The sequence below is a fragment of the Pieris napi genome, chromosome 15 (genome assembly GCF_905475465.1).
Source record: "Pieris napi chromosome 15, ilPieNapi1.2, whole genome shotgun sequence".
Classification (NCBI taxonomy): Eukaryota; Metazoa; Arthropoda; class Insecta; order Lepidoptera; family Pieridae; genus Pieris; species Pieris napi.
This window is the reverse complement of record NC_062248.1, coordinates 4,402,268-4,430,134: the sequence shown is the minus strand read 5'-3', so window position 1 is coordinate 4,430,134 and position 27,867 is coordinate 4,402,268. Positions and strand designations below refer to the sequence as shown.

At 32.6% G+C, this 27,867-nt stretch overlaps 2 protein-coding genes across 2 annotated transcripts; both read right to left on the bottom strand.

Moving 5' to 3' along the window:
* Positions 1-12,855: 12,855 nt before the first annotated feature.
* On the bottom strand, positions 12,856-15,197 carry LOC125056957. The gene is made up of 2 exons (XM_047660335.1): positions 14,746-15,197; positions 12,856-13,671 (listed from the first exon to the last, which is right to left on the bottom strand). The coding sequence occupies exons 1-2, from the start codon at positions 14,891-14,893 to the stop codon at positions 12,905-12,907; spliced, it is 915 nt and encodes a 304-aa protein (XP_047516291.1). The 5' UTR covers positions 14,894-15,197; the 3' UTR covers positions 12,856-12,904.
* Positions 15,198-15,938: 741 nt separating this feature from the next.
* Positions 15,939-26,585, bottom strand: LOC125056968 (peptide methionine sulfoxide reductase). Its single transcript, XM_047660352.1, has 5 exons — positions 26,420-26,585; positions 24,171-24,331; positions 19,515-19,635; positions 18,420-18,556; positions 15,939-16,682 (listed from the first exon to the last, which is right to left on the bottom strand). The coding sequence occupies exons 1-5, from the start codon at positions 26,465-26,467 to the stop codon at positions 16,448-16,450; spliced, it is 702 nt and encodes a 233-aa protein (XP_047516308.1). The 5' UTR covers positions 26,468-26,585; the 3' UTR covers positions 15,939-16,447.
* Between the last annotated feature and the right edge of the window lie 1,282 nt (positions 26,586-27,867).

The window sequence follows — 27,867 nt, the reverse complement described above, 5'->3', positions numbered from 1 at the left end:
GAAAGATGATTGGACACCTGGTGCGACACGACAACTTCTTTAAGACCATCTTGGAGGGGAAGATAGAGGGCAGGAGAGGAAGACCGAGAATAGCTTACATAGACCAGATCAAGGAAAAAGCTGAGGTCGTGACATACCAGGAGGTCAAGACACTGACGCAGAACCGCACTGAGTGGCGACTAATCCACAGACAAGAGCCCGGCTCTTAAATCTGAAGAAGAAGTATTTAGTTGGTATTGAGCTCGGTTCCGGTTTGAAAAGAACTGGACCCATATAATTTATTGTCTCTTAAGAAAATTATTTTTATGTAATGTTATTATGCTCCTTGTTCCGTGTGCACATTGCCCCGGTGAGTTCTATTCCTCGGCGGGGATGCTGGAGGTGCCCTAAGACCCTGTTAAGTTACCTTAATGAAGACAATACTTGGGACATTTTTTCGTATAATGAATATAATATGTACAAAGATTATTTGTTCATAGCTAAATATTACGTGACTGTAATATGTGTGTGTGCACCGCAAGTATGCATGCTTGTAAATAATATATTGCCGCGTGATTACACCAGATTTTGCACGTATTAAAGCGATTCTAGTTCTAAATTGAAATGTTAAAAAACTAAACTTAAAACTAATTAACTATATAACTATTATAAACAGTGTTTGCCCTATGGTGTCAGCGTGTGTTTCTTATCCCTGAGATCGTAGATTCGAACCCCATCTGTGCACCATTAGTATTTAACGGTCGCTCGTCCGATGATGGAATTATTCGCAAGAACCTTAGACCTGAAATGTCGACTGCGAGTGACAGGCACAGAACCTAGTTGCTTATTAGAAAAAACTAAAACTTATATAACTATAAATATATGAGCTAATATAACACAAGTTAACATCTATCATGGCTAACTTTATATGCTAAACGCATTACTAGTACCTAATTCTATCGATGATTCAATACTTGTTTGCAACGTGAGTATTGGAATTAATCTGAACTAGTACTTTGGTACCTTCATTAAAATGTTAATTATATTGATATAACTTATAGCAATACCACATACACTCAAGAATATGTTAGATTAAAAAGACGTAGGGGTCGAGATGCATTACGAAATAAAAATAAACTTTCTCAAAATTTTCACGATACAAAAGTTATTACAATAATAGTTTAATTACAGAATGTAATTGTTATTTAGAAATTATGTCAAGTACCGTTAGCACGTCAAATGGAAGAGACTTTAGGCTAGATAGGCTAGATTTACAATCCAATGTGTCTAGTATTGTGAACGACTCTTAACTCTGGGGTCGTACGTCATAATATGTCTATGCGACTCTCATCTGTGGGGTTGTAAATTCGAACCCAGCTGAGCACCAATGGACTAACAGTCTATGTGCGCATTTAATTCTAACTCGTGAAGGAAAACATCGTGAGGAAACCCAAAAAATCGACTGCGAGTTTTAAATGCTGATGACCTATTTGCCTATTAGAAAAATCAAATGATCTTCGTGATATAGAAATCTGTGGCCCAGAGCTAAAAGGTTGTAGCGCCACTGGTTTTTGGTAGTATTTTTGAATGAGTTGAAGTAGAAAACGAGAAGTTTTCCAATTCAACGTGTTACTTTTGTATCATTCGTGGTGCCTGAAGGTATCACCCAGACTATCAGTAGTGCTCTTTTGGATGAAAACCGAGTAGAGAATACACCTCGACGGCACTCACGGTATTACCTTAAAATATTTTTTATTTATTGACCATTGCAACTGAGAGTCGCGTACAATATATAGGTAACGGTTTCCCCTTAAGTATTACTTTTAATATTTTCACTTAATAAAATTGGTCAGAATTAAATTTCAATTTCATATTCCCCTATGTAATCTTATACAATCACACAGGCAATTGGAAACAAATGAACCGTGAGATTTCAGAGGGCTCATGTGATAATAATAATTATTGTTGTCGCTTATCATACGATACAGCAACGTGTATTTCACACGAAATGAAAGAATCAATTCAATTAACATTGGAAATTGTGGTTAAGTATAATAGTATTCCTTATCTGTGGTTATAAGTGCAATAATAAGTCAAACGCTTAGTCGTTATGCTTTATATGTACATATATATCTAATATCGAAGATACTGGTGAAAAAATAAAATTGTCTCTGGTTAGAAGAATAAAAAATAAAACTTATTCAAACTCAAAATAACTTTATAGGGAAACAAGTACACTTATGAACGTCAGAAAAGAAGTTAAATTAATTGTAAATTAAAATTTACTACCAGTTCGCAAGTCAAGGGCGTAGAGCGGGCAAGAAGAACTAGCAAGAAACTTTCCGCCACTCTTTTTAATCGCTAAGTTTTGAGTCATACAAATTGTTTGAACTAGGGCAAATCAATCCCAAGGATTGGGATCATTTAAAATATATTCGTAAAATTTATAAAAAGCTTTATTGATTAATTTACGTTTAACAAGGGCTTTGAATTTATTTAGTGATAATTCTCTCATCTCAAACCACCACAAGAAAAAAAAGTAGTAACTCCGCAATCGAGGTCTGGTCTGGCACTTTATCATTTTGAGTAACGTTATACCTCGATACTTCGTGGTTATAAACCACCTCGGATTTAGCCATTGTGTTGTAAAGAGAGGGACATCTGAAGTGAAAAAATCATTGACCAAAGACAGTGCGCCTTTTTGGAGTGGGAAGTTGCTAGAATTGATCAATTACTACTATTATTACTATGAGTAGTGAAAGGCTGCAGAAATGTGGCTTCAAGCCAAAGCTTACCGAAGACGTGATACGAAACATACTACTATTCACCGTAAAGCACTCCTAGTAAGGAGATATCACCATTCGCCAAGTCAGCGCAAGACATCATTGCAAATATAATATTTTTGATCGTCAAACAGACTATACGTATATTAAATCATAAAGATTGCTTTATCTTCTATCCTACCTAAAATAATTAATATATATTTTAATGAAATTATATAGTTCTATTTCTGTTTATAATACTGTTATTGTTGTAGTAAAACGATAACAATAGATACAATTTCAGAATATCAAATTTCGAATTCAAACTTCTACACAGATAATAATTCTGTAGTGCGACGATCGTATATATGGGCTGGCCTCACATTGTATATGCCTTTGTTAATTTTTATTTTAAAGACAGATCACCGTTCTGTGTTCATGTCATTCACAGACTCTTAAAGTATACAATTTCAAAATCATTCAATTGTACCAAAGCACCAAGTGCCAAATTGACCCCGGTGAGTAACAAGGCCACGAATTATCTTGTTAGGGTCCATCCGGTGCACCGAGTGTGCCTGCACCACACCTCAGATGATTGTTATGAGTTATCGTACTATTATGATGCGATTCACGAATTATAGAGTTATACAACTCTATGACTGGAAGTTGGAATTGACAGTTTCAATAAATAATATTAGATACAGTCGTGGTGTTGCTATTTTTGTAGCTACGAACTAATTTAAAATCACAATACCCTTTAAATAACATGCATCTAGTAATTGTTTTTTCGTCGTGCTGTTAAAATTCAAACAATAATTTGAGGTATCTTTGACGTATTAATAAAAATACACGTGTATTAATTGTGTTTATTTGGCAATATTATAAAAAAATATATTACTAGCTACGAATATTACTTTACTGTTTTAAACTTTCGTCTTAGCGTATTTGGGAAGACTACATATTTTATAAGTATGTAGATTGATGCAAGTCTGCGATAATATTTATGTATCAAATTTATTATCACATTTCAACGTTGATAACATCCGTGCTAATTATTATATATATTATTATATATATATGTATATTAGTACTTAGATAAATATATATATTAGTACTTAGATAAATAGATAACAGTACTTAAATAAGTATAAAAATAAATAGTAAATCAAAAATAAGCTATAAATTGTAAGTTAGACCATTGGTTGGATTAAGTTTTCAGTCTCATCATAGTTGAGACCTTGTATGTAGGCAGTGACCTTCTTTTTACAACTGAAGGATAAGAGTAAGTGAATATTCAGCTTGCGATTTAGTTTGTTGTAAATAAAAGGGCCGAGGTAACAGTAGAAGCGGTGGGAAAAGGCAGTGTAGAGAGAAGGAAGGTGAACAGGGGGTGGGCGGCGAGCAGATCGAGAGGAAGAAGGACTAGGTTTATGTTCGTGATGCTGTTTGAGGGCTGTGTTTAGGATGAACAGTTGACGTACTGTAAGTATCTGAGCTTCCTGATAGAGGGTGAAAGTAGGGAAAAGAATGGGTTTGAATAAGCAAACTTTTAGAAGAGCCCTCTGGGCACGTTCCAGGGACAGCAGATGGGTTTTGGCTGCACCACCCCAAGTGGTGATAGCATATAATAAAACAGATTGACATAATGCTAAATACATCATTCTGACTATATGAGGCTCGGCAACATGACGAATTTTCTTAAAGATAAACATGAGTTTGCGGACTCTACCACACATATTCATAAGATGGGCCTGAAACGTGAGTCGACTATCTAGTGTGATGCCAAGATACTTAACCGTACAACCTCTCTTCAATGTAGCGCAAGAGCATGGAACAGAAGGAACAGAAGAATGTGTATGGGCAGTTAAGGAATACGGGATTAAGGCTATGGGAGGAGTATATATGGAGAAGGTAAGATAGCAAGTTTTCTCTATATTAAAAGTTAATAAATTTTGGCGCAGCCAACACGAAACGATATCAAATCCGGTCTGTGCATAAGAGAAAGCTTCCCTCCAGCTTTTTGCAGAGAAAACAAGAGCAGTATCGTCGGCGTAAGAGACCAATTTGCAATTAGGTATTTTCAGGGAACACAGATCATTCATGTACACTAGGAACAGCGTAGGACCAAGAATGCTGCCCTGGGGGACTCCGAATTCCACTGGAAGGTAAGAGCTGACATGGCCATCTACCACTACACATTGACTCCGACCGCTGAGGTAACTTTTAAATAAGGAAAGTTGAACTCCTCTCACTCCAAGCGCTTCCAGTTTCTGTAGAAGGATTTGGGCCGAGACAGTGTCGAATGCCTTCGCGAGGTCTAAGAATATGCCCAGACACTTCCTATGGCTGTCCAAGTTCCTAACTATGTGATCGGTTAATTCATGGATGGCATCCGATGAAGATCTTTTAGCTCTGAAACCGAATTGGTTCGGAGAAAGTAATTGTTTATCTTCCAGATAACTAACGAGACGTTTGTTTATTAGGCGTTCAAGGATCTTGGACAGTGCTGACAGAATAGAGATGGGGCGATAGTTGTCGACACTGCCACGGTTGCCGGATTTGAAAATGGGATGCACTATTGCCTTTTTAAAAGCGGATGGGAAGATTCCCGTACGCATACTTAAGTTACATACATGGGCGATTGGTGTAGCTAATATTTTAAGGTTGCGTTTAAGTATGGCAGACGTGATGTTGTCCCAACCTGCAGCACAGCTTTCTTTCAAGGAATTTATAGTGATTTCGACTTCTTCAATAGAAGTGTCGAGCATGACGAATGATTGGAGAGGAAAAGGAGGATTTGGCCGTAATGGAGGTGGAGAGTCGTGTTGATGATTGGGTTGTATATTTAAGGCAAGCGATTTTCCGATACCCACAAAGTGAGAGTTAACATGGTTTGATGAGTCTTTTGGATTCGCTCTACATTTTAGGAGGTCACTTGGTCTATCATGTTTTTTATTAAGATTACTAACGTCTTTTATAGCTGTCCAAAGTTTTTTGGTGTTAGTTCCTGCATTTAGACCTTTTTCATAATTCTTTTTTAATTTCTTCAGTAGACTATTACAGAAGTTCCGGTATCTGTAGTATGTTTTACGCAGAATATCATTTTCAGGTTGCTTTTTTAGTTTGTAATGCATTCTATCTCTATTACGTATACATTTAAGTAAGCCTGGGGTCATCCATGGCTTGATGATTTTAGTGCGGTGAGAGCGAGTCATTACGGAGGTGTGCATAGAGATAACTGATTGAAGAATTTCTATCAAATTGTTGGTTGCTTCTTCACAGTCAGTGTTATTGAGAACAGATGAAAAATCTGTATTCAGGAGAGACTGTGAGAGGCTATCATGATCCACTTTTTTGATAGATCGAGTAGGAGCAGAGTAGCGTTTCTTTATATCTAAGGACATTACTACTGAACTATGATCAGTGATTGAAGAATTGATGACAAGAGTAAGAGCAGTAAGAGGTGATTTTAGAATACCGTAGAAGAAGGAAAACGAGTAGGGAAGGTATGAGTTGGGAGAAGCCCATGGTAAACCAACATGTTAAGATAATCTTCAGCTTCTTGGTTAAGATTCTCTGGAGTAATATCATTATTTATGTCACCTAAGATTATTATATTTTTGAAACTTTTAAGAGATTCTAGCAAGGTATTTAGAGAGTTAATAAAGTTCGTTTTATTTTTGAAAGCACTTGGTCGATAAATACCTAAAATTGCAGTATCAATATTAAGTTTAATTAAGAGAACGCTGGCTTCTGCTACAGAGGGTTCTTCAATTGAGATGCCTGTAATACAATTTTTATAGTAAACCAGGACTCCGTCATTTTTATTAACTGGGTTACAGGAAGAGATGCTGGAGAAACCTTTTATGGTTGGTATTACCGGGTTGCTTTCTAGAAAACATTCAGTGAGAATGATAATATCCGGGATAGTATGAAAATTTGTAAGTAAAATTTCAAAGTTCGCGAAATTTGCCGATAAGCTCCGAATATTTTGCGTTATAATATTTAGGACTTTATTATGTTTAGGTAAATAGTTTCGGACTTCATGTGGATCACAGCAATGGCTTGAAGCAACCGATACATTATCGATGTTGTTTAATAATTGTCTATTATTACGATCGAATTTTGAAGCCTTGAGTAACTAAAAGTAACCAATTTGCTAGCACAATACAGTTATTAAATGGGAATAGCAGTGTAAGGTCAATGAGTGCAAGCACAGGTTTACTAAACTTAAGGATATATGCACGCATTGGAATTAGAGTACAATTTAAATAGTATATATCAGTGAGATAGTCATAGATTATGTATAAGAGAAAAGTGTCTACAATATTTGTGTGTGAATAAAGAGGTATGAAATTAATTACGTGAGTAACAACTCTAGAATAATATTTGAAAATTGAGCCTAAGGAACCAAATACTATCAGAAATGCTAAATTATATAGGTATATTATATGTGGAAATATAAAATATAATATAATACATATGTAAAGGCGCGTCGGCACTATAGCACAGTTACAAACAATGATTTTACCTAGTACTAATATCATAGTAATTAAAAAACTAAATCTAATCATAAACAATGTTGATATGTTTGTGCTCCTCTACTTCAAGAAAGCCTTTTGAGAGAGAAAGAATGAAAAAACTTCATTAGTTACAAAAGAACTGAAAAAAAAGGAACTAGTTACAAAACAAAATGCACTAGCTCCCACACTGAGATTCCCTGTGTCGAGGGTAGCTAGTCTCTTCCATTTGACATATTAGAGGTACTTGACAGTTGACGTACTAATTTCTACACTTTTATACTAAATTAAACTACTGTTGCACCAATAAAGGTCGATTCACACATATCAGTGAGCCCACAGTACCGCATCAGTGATAATTATTCTTTCAAACATTTTCTATGGATGTATTCACACTTGTCAGTGTCAGTGTCGTCTCAGTACCGTCAGTGTCAGTGCCGGCACCGGCCATCACGGACGTGATCGGCGACAACGATATTTTATCACGGATCACTGACGCCGCTGCATCGAAATAAAAAATATTATGCATTTTAAAATATTCAAAATACTTTCTTTCGTCTTTAATTAATTCTTTGTATAATGTCACGAATTCTCCTTCTGTTTCTCTTAACTTCCATGCTTCATGTACCCATTTTCTTTTTTTTCCTCGATTCTCTTCTTCTTCTCTCTCTTCTCTGGCTCTATAGCCTGGACAAAATCAAATTGGTTGCTGATTTTTTGCTTTAATGCTACAAATGTAATTATTATTTTATTTTTTTTTTGTATCTCACACACTGTTTTGTTGTGTTTTTTAATATTTTTTATTACTCTTTAATGTTAATATTCTACGGTTTCGATATTTGTAAATATGTGAGGAACATGTATACTAACTTTTTTAGTATAGTAGTTTATTCTAAGAGTACATTGTCTTCACATATAATTATTTAACAAATGTAACAAAATATTGTAAACCTATTTTAAAAGAGTAAGTGTGGAGTTTCTTGCCCATTCTTCTCCACACGAAACTACCTTTTGGAAGGGGCAACTAGAATCATCTTTATATTTTATTTTTTTTGACGTTCAAAAGTGCCATTTTAGATGGTCTAATTGAAATAAACGATTTGACTTTGACTTCTTCGTCTAAAGCAATGGCTATCATAGCTAATTCTGTGTTATTGAAGAGTGCCATCAAAACAATCGACGTCAACGCTAGTCTGAAGGGAACGTCGTGCACGAAGACCCGCAGAGATCTGTACTGATATGTGTGAATTGAAGCACTGTAGCACGGATACGGAACTGTAACGGTACTGTGCCGGAACTGTGGGTTCACTGATATGTGTGAATCGACCTTAAGAATACTTCACGTTTCAGCATATGATAGGTTGAGAATTTGTTTAAGATTTTAAAATCATTATCGTCACTATTTTGTCTTCGATGCACTCGAAATTGCTGTGTTTAACTTCTCGTCGGCAATGTTGTCATTTGTCGATGTTATCAAGTTCGTTTGTTGTGGTAGATTTTTGTGTTTTTTTAACGAGCTTAGTGCATTTTAAAGATTGATTACAATGCCAAAAGTTGTAAAAAGTTCGGCTCGAGAAATTATATTAAAGGTGAAAGAGGTCTGTGAAGCTTAACATAAGAATCAAGGTGTTTTAATACCACTAAACAATGTTCGGAAGAGAGTTGCCGCCATAACAGGTACTTTTTAGAGTTGCCATTTAATAATTTTTTGCTGTATTGATGGGACTTTTATGATATAAATTCGTTTTTGCGACAAAATTGAATAAATACATAACGTGATGAAACTTTACTATTATTTTTAATTGTTCATAATTTAATTGCAGGTGTGTCAGAGAAAACTGTAACAAGAATTACAAACGAAGGTATAACAGCGGCGTGTACTTCGAAAAAAATTGTAACCCAACAAGTATGCAATAAAACTCTGAATAAAAAATTGTATTGCTTTTCTTTACCCTATTTTCTCATTTTTTCCCTGTAAGTAGGTAGAACACCGCTAATATAAGTAAATAAAAATATACTTTTTACATTACAGAAATATCATTACATCTGCTAAATGTAAATAAAATAGGTAATTTTTTTACTAATAAATGGCAACATTACGTCATGCGATTGCAGCGCCGCGTCTGGGGGACTTCTTTCATGAAAAGGACTATAATTATAATTTGTATATTTTTTATATGTATCTTGTATTTGTGATGTCATGTTTCCTTATTGAATATATAAATAATCAAAGTTAAGTTGTATTGATTAATAACAACAATATTTATATACTATAAAATATACACATTAAGTACTATTTGATACAATTCTCAGGATATTTATCAATTCAGACGAAAGTAAACGTGACACAAATACATATATGTTATACATATATGTATTTGTGTCACATTTAACGTATATAGTAGGTTAACATTTTGAACATAATAATTGTTTTCTTTTACGTAAGCTAAGTAAAGTAAGATGAATTAGAGTCTAGCCATATACCTTATGGCCCAAAGGGACTAATAGGTCGGTATATTTTTAATTGACAGCATAAATGCGAGGATGGCTTTCAATCAAAGACATTAATCTAGATTGACATGTCATGACAACAATATACGGGTTCTAAAGTAAATTGATATCTAAAAAAAGTGCGTGCGTACAAAGTACACATGTCAGAAGTGACACTTCTTTGTAATTAAGCTGCCCAAATCCCATAATTTAATTTTGCCAGTCTTTCTACATTTATAAAGGTACTAAGTCTAATAAAAAACCAGAACTAAAATTTGTTGTTGTTATGTATAGAGAAATACCACCATAAATATCGTAACAATTTCCAAATAATATAACAAATTATTATCATAATTGCTAACTTATGTCCACATATTTTTCTAAAATAGCCAACTGGGTCTAAGCAAAAGAGGTCTTGGTCCCTTATAAAAATACAAAATCAACAAAAAAATGATAATTTAGTTAATTAATAAAATAATAATGATATTGATATGTATTAAAAAAAATCGACAAAAACGCTGCTCATCTTCGTGACGTTAAATTTTTACGGAAATTTAACCCTCATGCGCCTAAAGAAGTTTCACTTCAAAACCCTTCTTCACAGCGATTTTGTATATAACGCCTACACAAAAAAGGTGACAGATAGCACACAAATGCGCCAAAACGATCTTTACGCCCGAATATGTAAACGAAAAGTTCGATTCGTTTTTGTCTCGATACATAAAATTTAAATTAAAGTATTTAAATACAATAATACAATTAATAGGCACGCATCAAATTAAAGTAATTATCAAATTTAACTTAACTCTTACAATTCAACATTTTGACGATGACATAAGATTATTATATTTGATTCCCTAAAAGGTTTATCACTCGTTGTTAAGTTAATCAAATCATTTAAGTTATTGCGCAGTAATCTCACAGGGAATATCAAACAATGAGCATTATGCTTTTCTAGGCATGCGATCGTGATATTCATGCAAATACGACAAAGATCTTTAAATCTAGGTACTAGGACCTGCCCTGCGATTCTGTAACTCACTTTTCGAACTCACACAGCGGGTTTCGCATCGGCGGTCGCTCTCAAATCAGTCGTGAAGCAGTCATTTTATGATTTGGCATTCTGAAAAGGTAGGAGCCTGTAGTTTATTGTTTATCAGAATGCCAAATCATAAAATGACTGCTTCACGACTGATTTGAGAGCGACCGCCGATGTGAAAACCGCTGTGTGAGTTCGAAAAGTGAGTTACAGAATCGCATTTGATGAGATGGTGTAAAATTTAAAATTCCTTCATATCAGATTTGACGGTTTACAATATAAATTGACAGCGAACTAATAGGAAATTAGATACAAGATTTTAGTCTGGTATATTCTTAACATTACATAAAAGTAGGAACATGCTAGTTCACGGATCACCTCTAGTTAACGAACACTTTTAAATGAAGTCGGATATAATACATTTCCGTGAATACATAATATTATTCATTGTGTATTTAATCTCATCTTATTATTATCATAATTCTGGTATGACTTATATTTTGCTTTGAAAAATTACCTAATGTATCTTATTGAGGCTTGCATATAATTTAATAAAAATTCGAGTGCTCGCCAGTTAGCTTCCAAGAAAAGTTACTTTCGCTGCATGGAATGATATATTTTAATTTTATGTCCTAATCATTAATATTTAATTTGTAACGCTCTCAAAGGCCGGCAACGCTCCCACTAAAATGGGTGTACATGGGCTGCGATGACTGCCCTCTTTAGGCGTCCAGTAGGCTCGTAAATAAAATAATTAGATTATGTCCACAAAATAGTAATATGAGTTTATACCGGGCTGTAGAGGAAATTCTTTCTAGTGGTCAACTTTCATACTAAAATCGCAATAAGTCATATTCATGTCATCAGGATTCCATTTCGAAGAGAACGTCGAAAGAAAACACAAAGGACTAATGCCTTTTAAGTTTACCGTTTCAAAGTTAACATACGCAATTTGGTTTTATTATTTTCGACCATATTGTAGAATGTAGATCGTATGAGTTCGACAACTGAATAATTGGCATTTTTATTAACAACATTAAAAAAAGAAAGACGTAACAATACCTTATACAATAGACGTTCATTTAAAAAAATATATTTGCGTAACTTTCATTGTTATCTAGTAGTTGGTGGTAAACTGGGTTGTATTCTGTTAAATGAAACGAGTATTTTATTAATCACTGTGTTAATTATATTTTAATGTTAACCAGACAATGGCGAAAAAGGAAGTAAGCTTAATTATATTACACAGAGCAAATCATAGATAGCAGATATAACATAGACAATAAGTAATGTATTCTATAATTGCTGAAGGCGCCAAATTTACATTTCATAGACTAACATATTCCCTATCAAAAATTAGGGTAAGATTCAGTCGAGACTGTATGTCGAACTAAGTATGACTCTTGTATGTTATTTGATTTTGATATCCAGGTTTCATAGTTCAGGTATGTCTCCTATTTTTATAACTGTACCAGTTAATACATAATACTTATCTAATATATAAAATTCTCGTGTCACAATGTTAGTTACCATACGCCCGCCTCCAAAACGGCTTCACCGATTTTTATCAAATTTCAGTAGGTCTGAGAATCGGCTACTATCAATTTTTCATACCCCTAAGGCCCACACATGGTGAAACGCAACTGCAACGAAACCTTTTTGAAATTATAGGTTTGAAACCAGTTTCAAACGTTTTCCACACACGCCGCAACCTAAATATGATGAAATTAGTCACAATCATTCCGATTTTGAGACCAGACAGACGTCTCAAAAATGTCTAGTTCAAGTGATGAAGAAGTTCTGGTTCTGTATTTGTATCTTCGACAAAGAAGGAGGTGTAAAAGAAAAAGTTTGTGGTTACATCCCTACATTCAGAAGAATATCAACTGCCGTATGTTTGTGGCTGCTAAAGAATTTCAACAAACTGACAGAAAATTCATGGATTGTTATCGTATGAGCAAAAAGACTGAAGCTTGTTGAAATAATGACACCTCAGCTGCAGAAACAGAATACTAACATGAGGGAATGTGTGAGTCCTCAAGAACGGCTATTAATAACACTTATGTAAGTAATTTAAAATATTTATTTATACCAAAGAACACAAACATTTATTTTTAATGAAAATTAAATTGGTTTCCTTCTTGCTTTACAAGATTGTATTCTGATGTAGAAGTTGATGGTGTTTGTGTAGATACTCCGCTGAAGTCCAGAGGATTAGGTGTTGGTACTGGCTGCGCATATGAAGGACTACCATACTGCGATATCGGAGTATATTTTGTTTGATAGGACGTTTCGTTATTTAATGTATTTGATTTACTCGTTGCTGCACTTTCAGGCGTAGGAGGAGTTGGATTCAATATGTCATCAATAAGGTTTAGTACACGTCTCTTGAATAATTTGAATTGTTGCAGATTCATTTCTCTTAATTCAGGTGCGAGACTATTTAAAAACGACATAACAGAGTCCGTGGACGTCTGAGATTCATTTATGCGAGTAGATTTCTGTTTTAAATAATTAATGAAATGCTTATCAGTCTCGTGCAATGAAGATTTCTTTCGCTTTGGGTTTGAAGAATGATGAGCGGAATCATAATGAGTAGTAGGAGCGCTAGGCTCGTTTACATTACTGCGCTCAGTATATTGCTCGAACTCGGTAGGCACATCGTTTGACACATCAGTTGTCGTATTCTCTCTTGAACTAGTAGATGGCAAGTTCCCTGCCTCGTGCGGAATCACCGGTTTTACATATGGTGCTAAAAAATGCATGTAATCGAGTAAATAGTATGGTTTCTTCTTTTTTATTCCAGAACCACTTCGCAAAGGTTTCAAGTGTCTCATAAAAACAACACGCATATTTCGCCATTTTTCTTTGCATGCGGCACCTGTAACATTTTAATAAAAAAAACATCAAAAAGCGTCTTTCAATGTTATCTTTAGATTTTAGATTTACTATATTTATATTCTTCAATATTTAAATGTTTTACTTGCCTATATTTTTTACCTAGCTTTATTTGTTTTCGGGTATTTAGGAGGTACATCTACTACATGTGTGGCATTGGGCTTATATTTCGCCAAAGGAGAATCCACAATTGCAAACATCGTGGCTGAGACTACTAAAAAAATATGGGAAACTTTAATGAATACATATATGGCGGTTCCAGACACAAATAAGTGGAAGCAAATTGCTGAACGATACTATACTTTGTGGAATATGCCTAATTGTTTAGGATCTCTTGACGGAAAACATTTTAAAATAAAAAAGTATCCTAATACAGGATCTGCAAATTTTAATTACAAAAATTACAATTCTGTAATTTTAATGGCATGTGCCGATGCTGATGGTTTGTTTACAATGATAGAAATGGGATATGCAGGTAGTAATAGTGACGCAGGTGACAGAGTTTCAGATATGAAGCGTCTTATTGAGTCTGATGCACTTAATATTCCTGCACCAGCCCGTTTACCACTTGATGAAAATAATTACTCATTCCCATTTTACTTTGTTGGAGATGAAGCAAAAATACCTAATGAGACCTTTTCCTGGAAGGACAGTCACCAACACCTCACGGGTCTTTAATTATAGACTATCCCGTGCAAGAAAAAGTGTTGAGTGTAGGTACTTTTGGCATGTTAACAGAAAAATTCATGTTATTCGAATCACCAATACGTTGCCGAAACCCTGAGGTGGTCAATAATATAATAAAAAGCGCTTGTGTCTTGCACAATTTTGTGAGTTCCAAGGAAGGAATGTCATATCAGGCAACGAACATCAGCGGGGGAACAAGTCAACGACCTAATGGTATAATTCCACATGATTTGATCCTAGGACCCAATCCTTCATCTTTAGCTTTAAGAAAATATTTGAATAATTACTTTTTGGCACCTCAGACAGCTTTGCCTTGGCAATGGGCTTATTGTATTTAAGAATAATTAAATAAACAAAATAATCAGCTCACCTGTCATATTGATTATTTTTCCAATTTCAGCCCATGCTTTATCAGTATCATTCTTGCGAGAGTAGCTTGAAAGTGTTGTATTGTACAAGCAAGGATGCTTCTCAACTTCCAATACGAATTGAATGTTTTTATTTTCGTCGTCAGCCATTTTGTCGAATAGAAAAGACGCCAAATCCGACACGAGTTTCCTGCACGCTGGTTTCAAAGCAACTGATCTGCAACGCGTTTCAAACCGGTTTCAAACTAGTTGCGACGTGTGTTGTCTCTCAAAGGTATCTATGGCATAAACTCAAATGAAACTCAAAAGTAACTAGTAGTTTCAGTTTCGTTGCAGTTGCGTTTCACCATGTGTGCTGGGCCTAAGTGATAAGGGTTGTCCACCCCAAACATTTATTTTTTATTTTTTGGACGAAATTTTAATTTTTTTATAATTTGTGTCATTAAACAACCCTAAATTTTCAGCCCTAAAAATTTTTTTCCTAGAAATAATATACATGACAAAACGATGTTTGCCGGGTCAGCTAGTACTATTATAAAATTATTAATCCTGTAAATTTTCTAGCCATTACCAGTAGGTACACATAATAAATTATAACTAATAACAATAAATAAAAGCATGTGTAAACTAACAATAATTATTAATTTACTATTTAAATCACCGCGTATTGGAATCCAGTATAAGTGCCCTCTTTTGGAATTTTTTTGAACTAATAACAAAACTTTACTTAACTTAATACATATGAAAGGTATATAAAATATTATTGATTACTAGACTAATAAACAAATTATAATTTAGAACGTTATGAAATATATATTAAGTATATTAATAGAAAATGTATAACTTGACTATTATTCGATAGGTGGCGCTGATATATTATTCTAGTGTCCATACGCTGGTAGTTAAACATAATATTATGTACGTCATTTCTTGTTATAAATAATTAATGTATTGAAAAAAACACGTTTGCTAATAATTATTTGAAACAATAGATAATTTATGAATTAATTACCATGCGTAACTTTTCAAAGTGTTAATTTCTTGTTGAGACCCAAACAGTTTTACAGTAATGTAATACAATAATGTCTGGATTAATTAAAGAAATAAAACAACACTTTTAAAATAATTTGTTTACTTAATAAACAAAATAAAGTGTATTACAATAATTTTAATTCATAAACAATTTATTTATTTGTCAAAAATACATTATGTAATGTTGTATTAAAATATTATATTAAATTTGTCTAACCCTACAATGTAATATTAAAATAGATACATATTTTAAATATTCGGTAAATAAAAGGAACGTGAAACATACCTAAAACCTAATTACAATGAGAAAATGTCTATGGAATGAAAATGAAAGAACATATTCCTTCAAAAATGCATGATGAAGAACAATTCGTTTTACTAAAGCCACATTCTTTAAACATTTGACTTACGTCATATGAACCTATGGAACATAGACGTAAATACAATCTTGTTTTGTGAATATAGCAAATTATCACAAAAATACATTTTAAAACTAATACTATCTATGTATAATACATGAAATCAGTAGATTTTGCGCTGTTAAAACAGCCCATGTATTAAAATATTTTTTTACATACATTATAAAAAATATGTAATGGTCATATGTCAATGCGTCAAAATATAGTCTATGCTTTCCAGCGCTCCGCGCTTTATGTAACCTCCACGCAGGTTTTAACAAGCTAGACCGCCTCCTTCGTTTCTCTCGAACTCTCGTCGCACATATTCCGCTTGTTTCTCGTTCAAACCCAATCGGATTATGTCTTGTTCAAATTGCGTTTTCCCGCCAATTCCCACCAAATAGCCGTTCAGTCTGGCCGCTACGTGTGACGTTTGTAGTTTCTTAGAATCCAGACCAAGGCTGCGACACAAATCTTTGTGACCTTGCAATCGGTATTTCTGGTGGTAACTGAAAAATTTAAATAAGTAATTAGTAATTGTTAAATTTAATTTTTTTAAAGCTGGGATAGATTATGAAGTGCTTTCAAAATAAACATAGGTTTAAGCAAATAAATAGTAAACATGTAAATTTTCCACACAAAATTGTTGGTGTATTTGGAGTTGGACACTATTTAAATAGATATTCGTAAACATCCAAATTATAATTATCAGTAATGTAGTTCAGTAGATCGTCATCAAATATATCGCTCGAATATATATTATAAAGACGCCGACATCCTAATAATCTTTACGAAATCCAAAATACGTTGAATCTACGTACAAATTGTACAAATGACATGTCATTTCGACACACTGGAATCGAGGGAGAAAAATTGCAAATACTCGTGTCAACTATTACTTATTGAAAGGTTAAGTGGTCCTATTGACAGCTGATTTCTCTAAAGGAGTGGGCCTTGACATTATTATTCAAATGATATCTTTAAATATTCATATAATATTCTAGACATTGCTGGCAAAAGCCGTCTTTTAACAGCTTGTACTCAGTAGTTACTTTAGTATAAACGATTGCTTAGCAATTTAGTTAAGATTTAATGAAGGTTGAGCTTAAATCTCAAGTGTTAATCAGTATGTAGTCGTTAACTAATCGGGCATTAAATCTGTAATTAGTTATTATAGAATTAGAGACAATTTAATGGATGTAAATTGATAATTTGTTCTTTAAAAGCAAGACGGACTATTGTTAAAAATTTAAATCGTTTATGAATAAAGAGGTATGATTTACATTTTCATGTAAAAATATCTTAGAAATAAAAATAGGTAAAAAAACTTTTTAAGTTAAACGGTTTTATGTTAAACATACATTGCAATGTTTAAGATAAATGTACTAAAAACCAAAAAATAATAAAATAGATACAGTCGTGGGAATTATAAACATATGCATAGACTAGACTAAAATAAAACCGTGGGGCACGTCAGTAAGAAAATAGTAAGTAATTTCCTGACCGTCTGCGGGCCAACTGCCTATTTTAACGACGAATTAAACGATTCTTCTATCGCACATTAAATCCATAATTTGTAGACAATTGACGTGCCCTACGGTTTTATTTTAGTCTAGTCTATGCATATGTTTATAATTCCCACGACTGTATCTATTTTATTATTTTTTGGTTTTTAGTACATTTATCTTAAACATTGCAATGTATGTTTAACATAAAACCGTTTAACTTAAAAAGTTTTTTTACCTATTTTTATTTTCTAGTTTTTAGTTTTTGTTTCGCATTCTGTTTAATTCATTTAGTGCTTCGTTATTGCAATACATACAATAAATCAATTCTATAATATAAATATAATATATATTTAATTAATAAAATAGATACAGTTTTTAATATAATGTTATATATATATATAATATATATTTATATATTATATAATATTTATTTATTTTTATTTTATTTATTTAGTTTATTGTATTGTCACCAAAATCCAAAGTGTATACAAAATTTCAGATTAATCGGTTGACAGGAAGAGGGTGAAATTTGAATTACTAAATTTGACCCAAGAATAAATAAAACAAACGGGGTAAGCTAAATAAAACCGTTTAAAAATATCCAAATTGTAATTCAAAAATTTATTTTATTTGGATTGTCAGAATAGGAAAAAGATTGCACGTTAGACAGGAACATGAAAAATCGGCAAATGTTGGGATTATTGAGTCAAAAATCATCAATTAGCTATTAATACATACTCTTCAGCTGGGTAGAAGGGACCCGCTGGTGCAATCTCTGTTCGAAGCTGCCCGTTGCACTGATTTTGCATAACTTTGTATGAGGACTCCGCCGCGACTTGCTGTTTCTCCTCGTGGTATAATATTAGGGATTGGTACTGGAATATATAACGTCTTTAATTAATTTTACATTAACATGCTATAGGTATTTCTATTTACGTACTACCCGGCCATTGGCCAATATGCACGGCTGATTATAATTTGGAAATAAATATAGTCTAGGTTCAAATTGTTAATGGTGAAATTTTGAAATCGGTACATTTGTTTTTCAGTTTATATATAACCACCATACAAAAAACAAACTTTATGATATTACCCGATTATGTAAATACCTACTTGGAAAGCCGATAAACCCAATTGTAGTGGCAGAGTACATATAACTAGATTCCACGAGCGTAATAATTGATTTTATTTTCAATCTCCCATTTCTTCACTTACGTGAAACACGACGAAGTTTTCACATATTAATTCGTATAAAATATGATCGAATTTATTCTTTTATCAAAATAAGTAACAGTTTAATAACAATGAGAAACGTCAAAATCTTAAACATCTTTTTTTTATTTCAATTCATTTTTTTTTCAATTCATTTCAACTTAACGCTAAGTCTGAATCTTACCCCTAGAGTTAAGGATCATTATGATTATAGCCTAACGGCAATAAAGGCAATATTTGACGGTACATAAATCTACGTATAAATAATATTAGTCTTAATTTCCATTAAGCACCAATAGGACGTAAAACAGACAAGAGCTGGCAAGAACTTCTCAGTCAAACTCTTAATCACAAACTTCTTTTTGTTAAATTATGGTTTTTGCTTGTGCGAATCTGTATGTATCACGCCGATTTATTTATTGAAGCATGGTTATTCTCATTAATTATAATAAATACATAGGTCGAATGGTAAATAGAATCCGAAAGTATAGCGTAAACAATTTGACAGAAACAGAAGAAAGTTGAAACAGTGCTAATAGACTGACTCGTTGATATGTTATTCGATTAATAAACATGAATTTTGAATAACACAGCGTTACTTGAAATGTATAACTTTAATACCTGTCTCTTCAATTTTTTGGTAAGTCCATATTCATGGTTCGCCCAAAACATCTTAAGCAGATCTTCATAAGTGATGGTCTTTGGGTCGTAATCCAGTTCTATAACTTCTGTGTGATCACCTCTGAAATTTACAATAAAATGATCATGATGAGTTTGGTAATTAATATGCTCAATTCTAACTGAAACAAGAGGGATGTATGAATCGGAACTCGGTACCAAGATATAAAAACGCTAAATATGAAGACCAATATAAATGCTTTTTACTCATGAAAATAAATGCTAATCTGTTTTGTACACAAAACTCTTTTTTAAAGTTATTTCTCAAACGATTTGTTTTATAGCGGAGTCACAAACTAGCAAGTGATAATAGCTATATTAAAATGTGATTAACAAATCACGTGTGGCTCTCTAATCCTTTTCAAGAAATGTAAATATGTTAATTAAATTTTAATTGCTACGGAGGTAGCTTCAATAATTAGCCTTGGCGCTAAGAATGACTTCCATATTTCAGATTCAAAAGGTATCTTACCATAAGCACGACGTACGACTCAATTGTGTAAAATCCACGGAAAATTTATGTTATAAAAAAATAATACTGTCATAGCGTGTCTTTTTATAGATTACAAGCTGACCCGGCAAACGATTGATTTGCCATGTATATTATTTCTAGGAACCTTTTTTTAGTTCATTTAAAATAACTATCTACTGTAATAAAAATAGGGGTTGATCGTAGAGGAGTGAAAATTAGGGATTGTATGTATTTTTGCATGCTATATCATAAATAAATAAATTTAAAAAAAAACGAAAAAACATTTTTTTTTTAGGTGGACAGTGGACACCCCTTTTTTATTAGGGGTTTGTAATATAGATAGTAGCCGATTCTCAGACTTACTGAATATACATAAAAAATTTCATAACAATCGGTCGAGCCGTTTCGGAGGAGTATGGGAACGAACATTGTGACACGAGAATTTTACATATTAGATTACATTTTGTAGTTTTTCGAAAACAAGTAATGTGGAATGGAATTTTATAGACAATTTACACATACATACAATGAAGGAAAACCTCGTCAAGCAGACAATCAATGACGTGTTGATCTATGGATTGTCTGCGAGGCACATAATGCTGATAATGTGATTAGCCTATTAAAGCCTCATATAATCTATGAAACCGATGTAGACACGTATCCGTCACATGCCCAGTTCGAGTATTACAAGAAGATAATAACAAAAATAATCGACTTTTAATAAAAGGGCCGATACGCAATACCGTCTTCACCATAAGGGCACACGGGGCCTGTGCCCAGGGCCCCCATCCTTAGGGGGCCCCGAAAGACCGACAATTTCTCTCCCACATTTATTCAAAACATTTTTGTTGGGCACATTACACTTTTTTCACAAATCAGTAATCAAAAAAGTTATCAGAAGGTATTTACAAGGCATATACTACGCCATTATATCGATAACTGCGCCTATTCCTACTGTACTAATTAATAAGGATGTAATAGAAGACTCAACAGAAATCTCGAAAGAAACCCTTATCGTAACCGTAAACAAAAAACCAGCAGCATTCTAATATCATTAATGACATAATATATCATCATACTGTATTTGATGACCTAAATGGTCATACTTAGCAATTTTTTTTATAATAATTAGCTTTTTTTACTTTCCAAAAGGGCCCTAAATTCTTGTGTGCCTAATGGCTCCAGCCTAGTTTAAGACGGCCTTGCCGAAGCGTCCAGTCTCTAACCAAATTTCAATTTGTTTTCCATTAATTTCAAATTAATTATTCAAGTTAGATTTAGTGGTTCTCAATTCTAGACACGATTGTTTTAAACTCGGTCAACGTGCCAAAAATAGACCGCGCATGCGTAGACGACGCCTTGGCCTTGCCGGCACAACCTTGGCTTATACAAACATACATTGTCGTGCAATTATTTTGAAATTTTATGATAAGGATTCATATAATTTCCTTCTGGCAATGTCTATGGGCGAAGGTAACACTTAACATCAGATGAGCCTCCTATTACATAAAAAAACAATTAAAAATATTAATATCTACTCAGTTAAGTTCGAACTAAGTCTAGCAATGACAATTCCAATACATCTAAGAATTTAATTATACATCCGTTGAAAAATTTTAAAATACGTGTTTTTGGAAATACCAAAACTGTTTTTGGATTTATGTATTAGATGGATACAGTAGGTTTAATCTCACTTAACGAGATAAGACAAATTATTGCCTGAAACAGCACATAGAAAACAACTTAAACTAACCACAAGTTACATCAAGGAGTAATAAAGAATTGTTAGGATCTTTGAACGGGTTATTATTTTCTATAGAACAATAGTACATTTGTATAACGAATATTTTTATAGACATGACATTACATACATTTATAAGGTGTTTTGTTATAAACGTAGTTGTATGTTATGATAATTCAATCTAAAAGTATAAGGTTTCATTGTTAACTCTTTAACATAAACATGCCAAGGTAGTCGGGTTACGTGGACAGGTCTAAACATATTTAAGCTACGTACATTTGAACTTTGAACTATTAAAGATTAATTTAAAACTACTCGTATGTAGCAAAATTAATTTACATTTTCTATAATTAAAAGTGTAGAAGAGACTCGATTTAATAATTATAGCTTATATAATCGTTTTATTGTAATTGCAGTAGTACAATAATTACGCAATACACACTCGTGCGAGATTAATGACCACGTATGTTTATGTACTATGTTGTTTTAACAGTTATGTTAAAACAGTTTTAACTGTAGTAAAGATAAGTTCATTCATGTAATTATTATTTTAATTGTTTTTTTTATACATAATAACTAGGTTACAATGTTATGAATGAGTTTCGTGGTAATGTAATTATTATAGCTCACGATTTTTACGTTTATGTTTATTTTATCTATTTCAAGAACTACTTCAGAAATACTGGAATGAAATAGTCATTTAGTTTTAATCAAAACTAATTAGTGTAAATTCAATACAATTAATACATATCACGCAAGATTTACACTTTCGTCATTATTGCGCATTACAAATGATATTTTTAAAACAAATGTTAAAAATAACAAAAGAGCATCATGTATGTAAGTTTTATCGAATCATCCCATGCGTGCAACAAAAATATGGTCGCCGTATTTTCATACTACTTAATGACTTAAATCATCTTAAATTCATCATTCGATGAGTAAAGAAAAAACATTTAATAAGGCACTTGATAATCCGGATTTAACAAAAGGTAAAACCTTTTTTAACAACTTCCCTTTATAAAAAATGCTTTCGATTATTTTCCCGGTGAAATTGGGTTTTATAGTTAATTTAATTTTTTACAAATTGTCTCGTAATTTCCAATATGTAATGTTATCTTGTAATCCATCATTATCAATGGCTCCGCAAGTATATTTCACAATCTATTTGGTGCTTCTTGTGTCAATTTCGAACATCTATTGTTTCGAACTTTCGAGATCCTTGACAATAACCATTTCATAGCACTCGCAATGAAATGGTTATTTTTTAAAAAAGGACATTTTTATTATAAATTTTATTTATTTATTTATAAGGTTGTGCAACACTGTGCAATGAAGTCAAGTGATAGATTTCCTTATTTTCTATCATGACTAGACAATTTTCTACAAATCGTAAAAGTGACTAACGAGATAAAAACGCGAATTGTATACAAACTATGAAGTTATCTTGCATTTGAATATATTGATAGTATTATCTGACCTTGACACATTTTTGTATTATCGCAAAAATTTAATTTTTACTACTCCAATTGTTTTTTATCTTGTCTATGAATACTTTTTATGACACATTCTACACAGCACCAATACTAGATTTGTGTAGTTATATATGGTTTTATTTATTATTTTAAGCATAAGTAACATTTGAGTCGAGACTTACCGATGATCAAAATCCAATACCTTTCCTGACATGCGGGAGTCATACTTAGGACTGTCGCTCTAAATCTTATCCTTGGATGTTTTTAAGTAATAAAATAATGATAAATCATTTATGTTGTAAACGAGTACGTAAACCGGTCAATTTTTTTTAAATCATTAAAAAAATTAAGATTTATCAATGGCATTATATGTACTTAGAAAAGGTATAGCAAAAAAAGAAAATAGTTTAAATAATATGTATAGAAAAATAACCCTTAACAGATGCTCTGTATTCTGTGTTTTTCATATAGTAGAGGAACCTTACCATAAACATATGAATATTAAAACCAAACCGAAATCAATAGCTTTGCAGGTACTTGATTTCACTACCGTAGTATACTGTGTGTTAATTGTATATTTGTATAATTATATTCATATATCTTTGCCACATTTTAATCTACTAATAATAAGTTTTATACCGTGGTGAACGAGCTTAAATCGTTTAGCTAACTTAAGTTAGAGTTTGACATGTCTTCGAGTTTTGGATCTTAGATGCGCTGTGTTTCCTCACGATTTCTTCACTGTATAAGTAATAAGTATACTATTATTCAACATTTAGACAAATGAATTATTACCGCCGAAGTTCTAACACAACTTCAGGTTTAAAGGTCGCAACACACTGCCCAAAAAAAGTTCACGTGAGGGCACAGATTTGGGTATAATATTAAATATATGAAACCATAAATCTTACAAGTTTCTGTAATGAGGATTTTTCGTGGTACCACCGGAGTAGCCGACTCTGGTACGGATTACGCCTGGTGTGACTCCAAAAAGGGAGTCATTTGACCAGAAACAACCCATTCCAAAAGTAGCTTTCTTGGTTGGAATGTTAACATCGTGCAGGAGAGCGGCCTGTTAAAAAAAAAATTTATTTAATAAGGTTGTCGGCATTAAGGTAATTCTGACACAGAATTATATATAACAACTAGCTGGCCTGGCGAACATCGTACCGCCTAACAGTCGATTCCTTATTTTTTTTAAATACTTATTCTGCTATTGGACACCGGTTTAGCTAAGATAAAAAAAGAAAGTTGATAAGACAACATATACATTATGCAAAAAATTAAAATTCACCTTCCCGGAACCCCTCCACTAACACTTGAACTTTATGATATGGTTTTAAAGTTCAAATTGACTTTTAAGTATTATTACGAATATTATGTATGGGAATATAGAAAAGTGTTGTTTTTAGACTTTTTCACTCAATTTTTTAAATTTTTCTCTCCGTAAGAACCATCCTCGTACTTCAAAGAATATTATAAAAAAATAATTGGCCAAATCGGTCAAGCCGTTTTCATGTTATATTGTGACAACGGAAAACGGGTTTCATTTTTATATAATATATAGATAGATATAGATACAGGACAGAATTTAAACAATTTGCTATTTATAAAAACAAATTAGACAATACAGTATCCTAGTATTGTTTAAAAATCAAAAATCATAAATTAAAGTATTCATGATTTCTTTTCAAATTCAAGCACAGGATCTGGTCTGTAGTTAGTAAAAACCAGTCTTCCAACGAATTTTCAAAAAATTAAACCAGCTTTCTTCCCGACTAAGGTATTCGAGTATAAACCTGTTTCCGAAACAAGAGTTTAAAGTTTTCAACTATAAGAGCCCCATTTTATTGACTTTTAAAACCTAGATACTCATGGTTTATAAATCAGAAATATAGACTATGATTTGGCAAGGAAGTCAACATTTTGATTAAAAAATAAACCCTAAACATCGTACCTAATATTACAAATTCTAGCAGGAAGCCTATCGACTAAACGAAATTGAAGAAAAGTCTTGTCAATAATTGGCTCAGATTAAACCTTTATTACTTAATTTGTGCTTAAAGAAATATAACGTTTGTTATACGATCGCTAATCCTTTATACTGCAATTTAGATTGAGATTCCACGTGCAGATAAGCGAGAAATAATTTCATAATAACAATTTTAATATTTAGTGACGCTTATGCTAAACTAAAGAACTGCATTGATGCATTAAATATTGAAAACTAGAATTAGGACAACGACACTACAGAGAAAACTTATCGTCAATGATGGAACCATTGACAAGAAAGGCACAGAAGTCTTTTGTTCTCAAAATGCGAAGAAAATAGGGCATCTTTCTATACTGATAATTAATCAATTATTCATTGTTAGTTATCAATGCCCCCTATTACCTATAGCATTTAATTGATAACAGTTGAAACGTTAATGTTTTATTCCTGCCCCGTTGTCATATAAAACACTCTTAAAATATTTCTTAATAAGACTTCATTATTGAATCGGTTTTGCATTACATTAATGATTCAGCATTCCTCATAAATCATATAAAATATATAGAATAATACATAGCTTAGTTACTTTCATGTATTTTAAATAAAACGCATCATAATTAACGTTTTTAGAAATAAGTCAGAAAAATAAATAAATTATCAGCTTTTTATCAATTGCTAAGTTTTACAAGTTTTTACTTTCGTCCTCAATTTCAAACGGTCAATCACATAAATTGTAGGACGTAGTTTAACCAATATAAATCGTACATGACGAATATATTCTATTTCTGTTTATTAAAATTGCCAACTTCCTTTGAAGATTTCATTGATGGGTCAACTGAAAGTTTTTGCATAATTGCTCCAACGATTTCAATATAGTTTACATGCTAAAATCATCATGTATTCGCTATAAATGCTGAGCGTAAACGTGGTATTCCATTAGGAAGTTTCTAGTTTAAATAAAGAGAACTTTAATTTTTATACCACACATTTGAACCTACCGCATTTTTCTGTCTTCAAAGACAAAAAAAGGAATCAGATTCATTAAACTGAGGTGCAAATTACATATTTAGATATAAAAATTTCGTTAGAAAAACTAAACATAATTTGGAAATCAATAATTAAAATGCGTAGCATTTTTCAACACAAACAAAATATTAGGTTACTTACATTAGTCGGTGGCTTCATATTGCAGAAATGTCGTAATAACTTCAACATATATTTTTTCAGGATTTTTCTATAGGCCGAGCTGTCGTATTATAAATACTGAGTGAAGCCGTGACACATCAAGACGCGGCAGCGGTCCGGCGAACACTGCCGCAATTCATAAACGTAACTTATCAATACCAAAAAATTTACGCAGCGTAGCGTTAAAGTAATATTTTCTAATTTAATGTCACTTGCCACGATGATAATTCAAAAGAGTAAGCAAATGTAAAACGCCCCTGCGACTTTTCTAAATAGATTTTTCAAGGGTAAATTTGCTAGAGGTAGAACTTCTCATGTTTCGAAAGTATAATTGAATAAGAAAGAATAATTGTCAGTCCTGCGATATTCGTCAAGTGGATGTTCTGTCCCATCAAGTCATGATTTATGGAATAGCCGAACAGGACACAGGTGCAGGGTCAGAACGGGAACTTTTAATTCTAAAACAATGTTTTAAACGTTATTTCAAGGCGTGTTGCTGACTGGTAACTAACCATATTTGCAAACCACATTACATTGAGGACAATGATCGACATGCTTGAAATATTGGCAAGTCGTACGTTCGATATGATGCAATGACCGTTAATCTTACATTGAAATGAGAATACAAAGTATGGTAGGAATATTTTTTAGGTTGAGTGGATCACTGTCGATTCTCTAGGGCAGTGTTTCCTTACCTTTTTTGTTCCATAGCCTTTCTATAGTTCTTAAGCCCCAATGTAACATACATTATTTTTAATATTGAAATATTGAATTGAATTAAGAAACTTAACTGATAGGTCTTGAAAATAAATTATTAGGAGAGTGTTTACGAAACACAGTAAGTATTCAAATCATATAAGAAATATAAAATAATTTTCGAATAGCCCCCCTTAACAATCCAATTGCCCCGTGTGGGGCTTGGACCCCACGAAGGGAAACACTGCTCTAGGGTAAGTAAATTACGTACTCATTTACTATGTCTTTGGCATTTAGTCACTGGGCTTGGCTCCTAGCTCTTCGCGAAGCACAACCACTCACGTAGTCAATAGCTGTTTCTCCGTTTAAATTTATAAACTTATTTACAATGATAAAACAATTTCTAATATTTGACAGGAACCATAAATAAAAATTCAATGAGAAAAATCATTCTTTAATTTTGATTGATTTCGCAAAGGAGTTTAACTTCCAATAAAGCACAAACTTTTCTGTAGTTTTGCTAAGTATTTTTCTACATCTACTATAATATTTATATTTATGTATCGAATAAATTAAAAAAATGCTATTTCATAAATTCTTTCACAATTACAATGCTACATTATTAATTAAAATCAAAATTATTATCCCAGAATGACAGGCCCAAAAAATTGCAAAATATTTTAATAATAAATATTTTTTTCGCGAAGCCGGTCCGGTCCGTAATACTACTCTTT

What these genes read in the sequence shown, in the direction of transcription:
- LOC125056957 (XM_047660335.1), bottom strand. Translation starts at nt 14,893, where the DNA reads ATGGCTGACGACGAAAATAAAAACATTCAATTCGTATTGGAAGTTGAG. An exon ending in AAAAATAATCAATATGACAG is followed by an intron (nt 13,672 to 14,745) that starts GTGAGCTGATTA and finishes AAAATGTTACAG; the next exon opens with GTGCCGCATGCAAAGAAAAA.
- LOC125056968 (XM_047660352.1), bottom strand. Translation starts at nt 26,467, where the DNA reads ATGTTGAAGTTATTACGACATTTCTGCAATATGAAGCCACCGACTAAT. An exon ending in CCAAAAAATTGAAGAGACAG is followed by an intron (nt 18,557 to 19,514) that starts GTATTAAAGTTA and finishes TATATATTCCAG; the next exon opens with TACCAATCCCTAATATTATA. An exon ending in CCCTTCTACCCAGCTGAAGA is followed by an intron (nt 16,683 to 18,419) that starts GTATGTATTAAT and finishes TAAATTTTTCAG; the next exon opens with TTACCACCAGAAATACCGAT.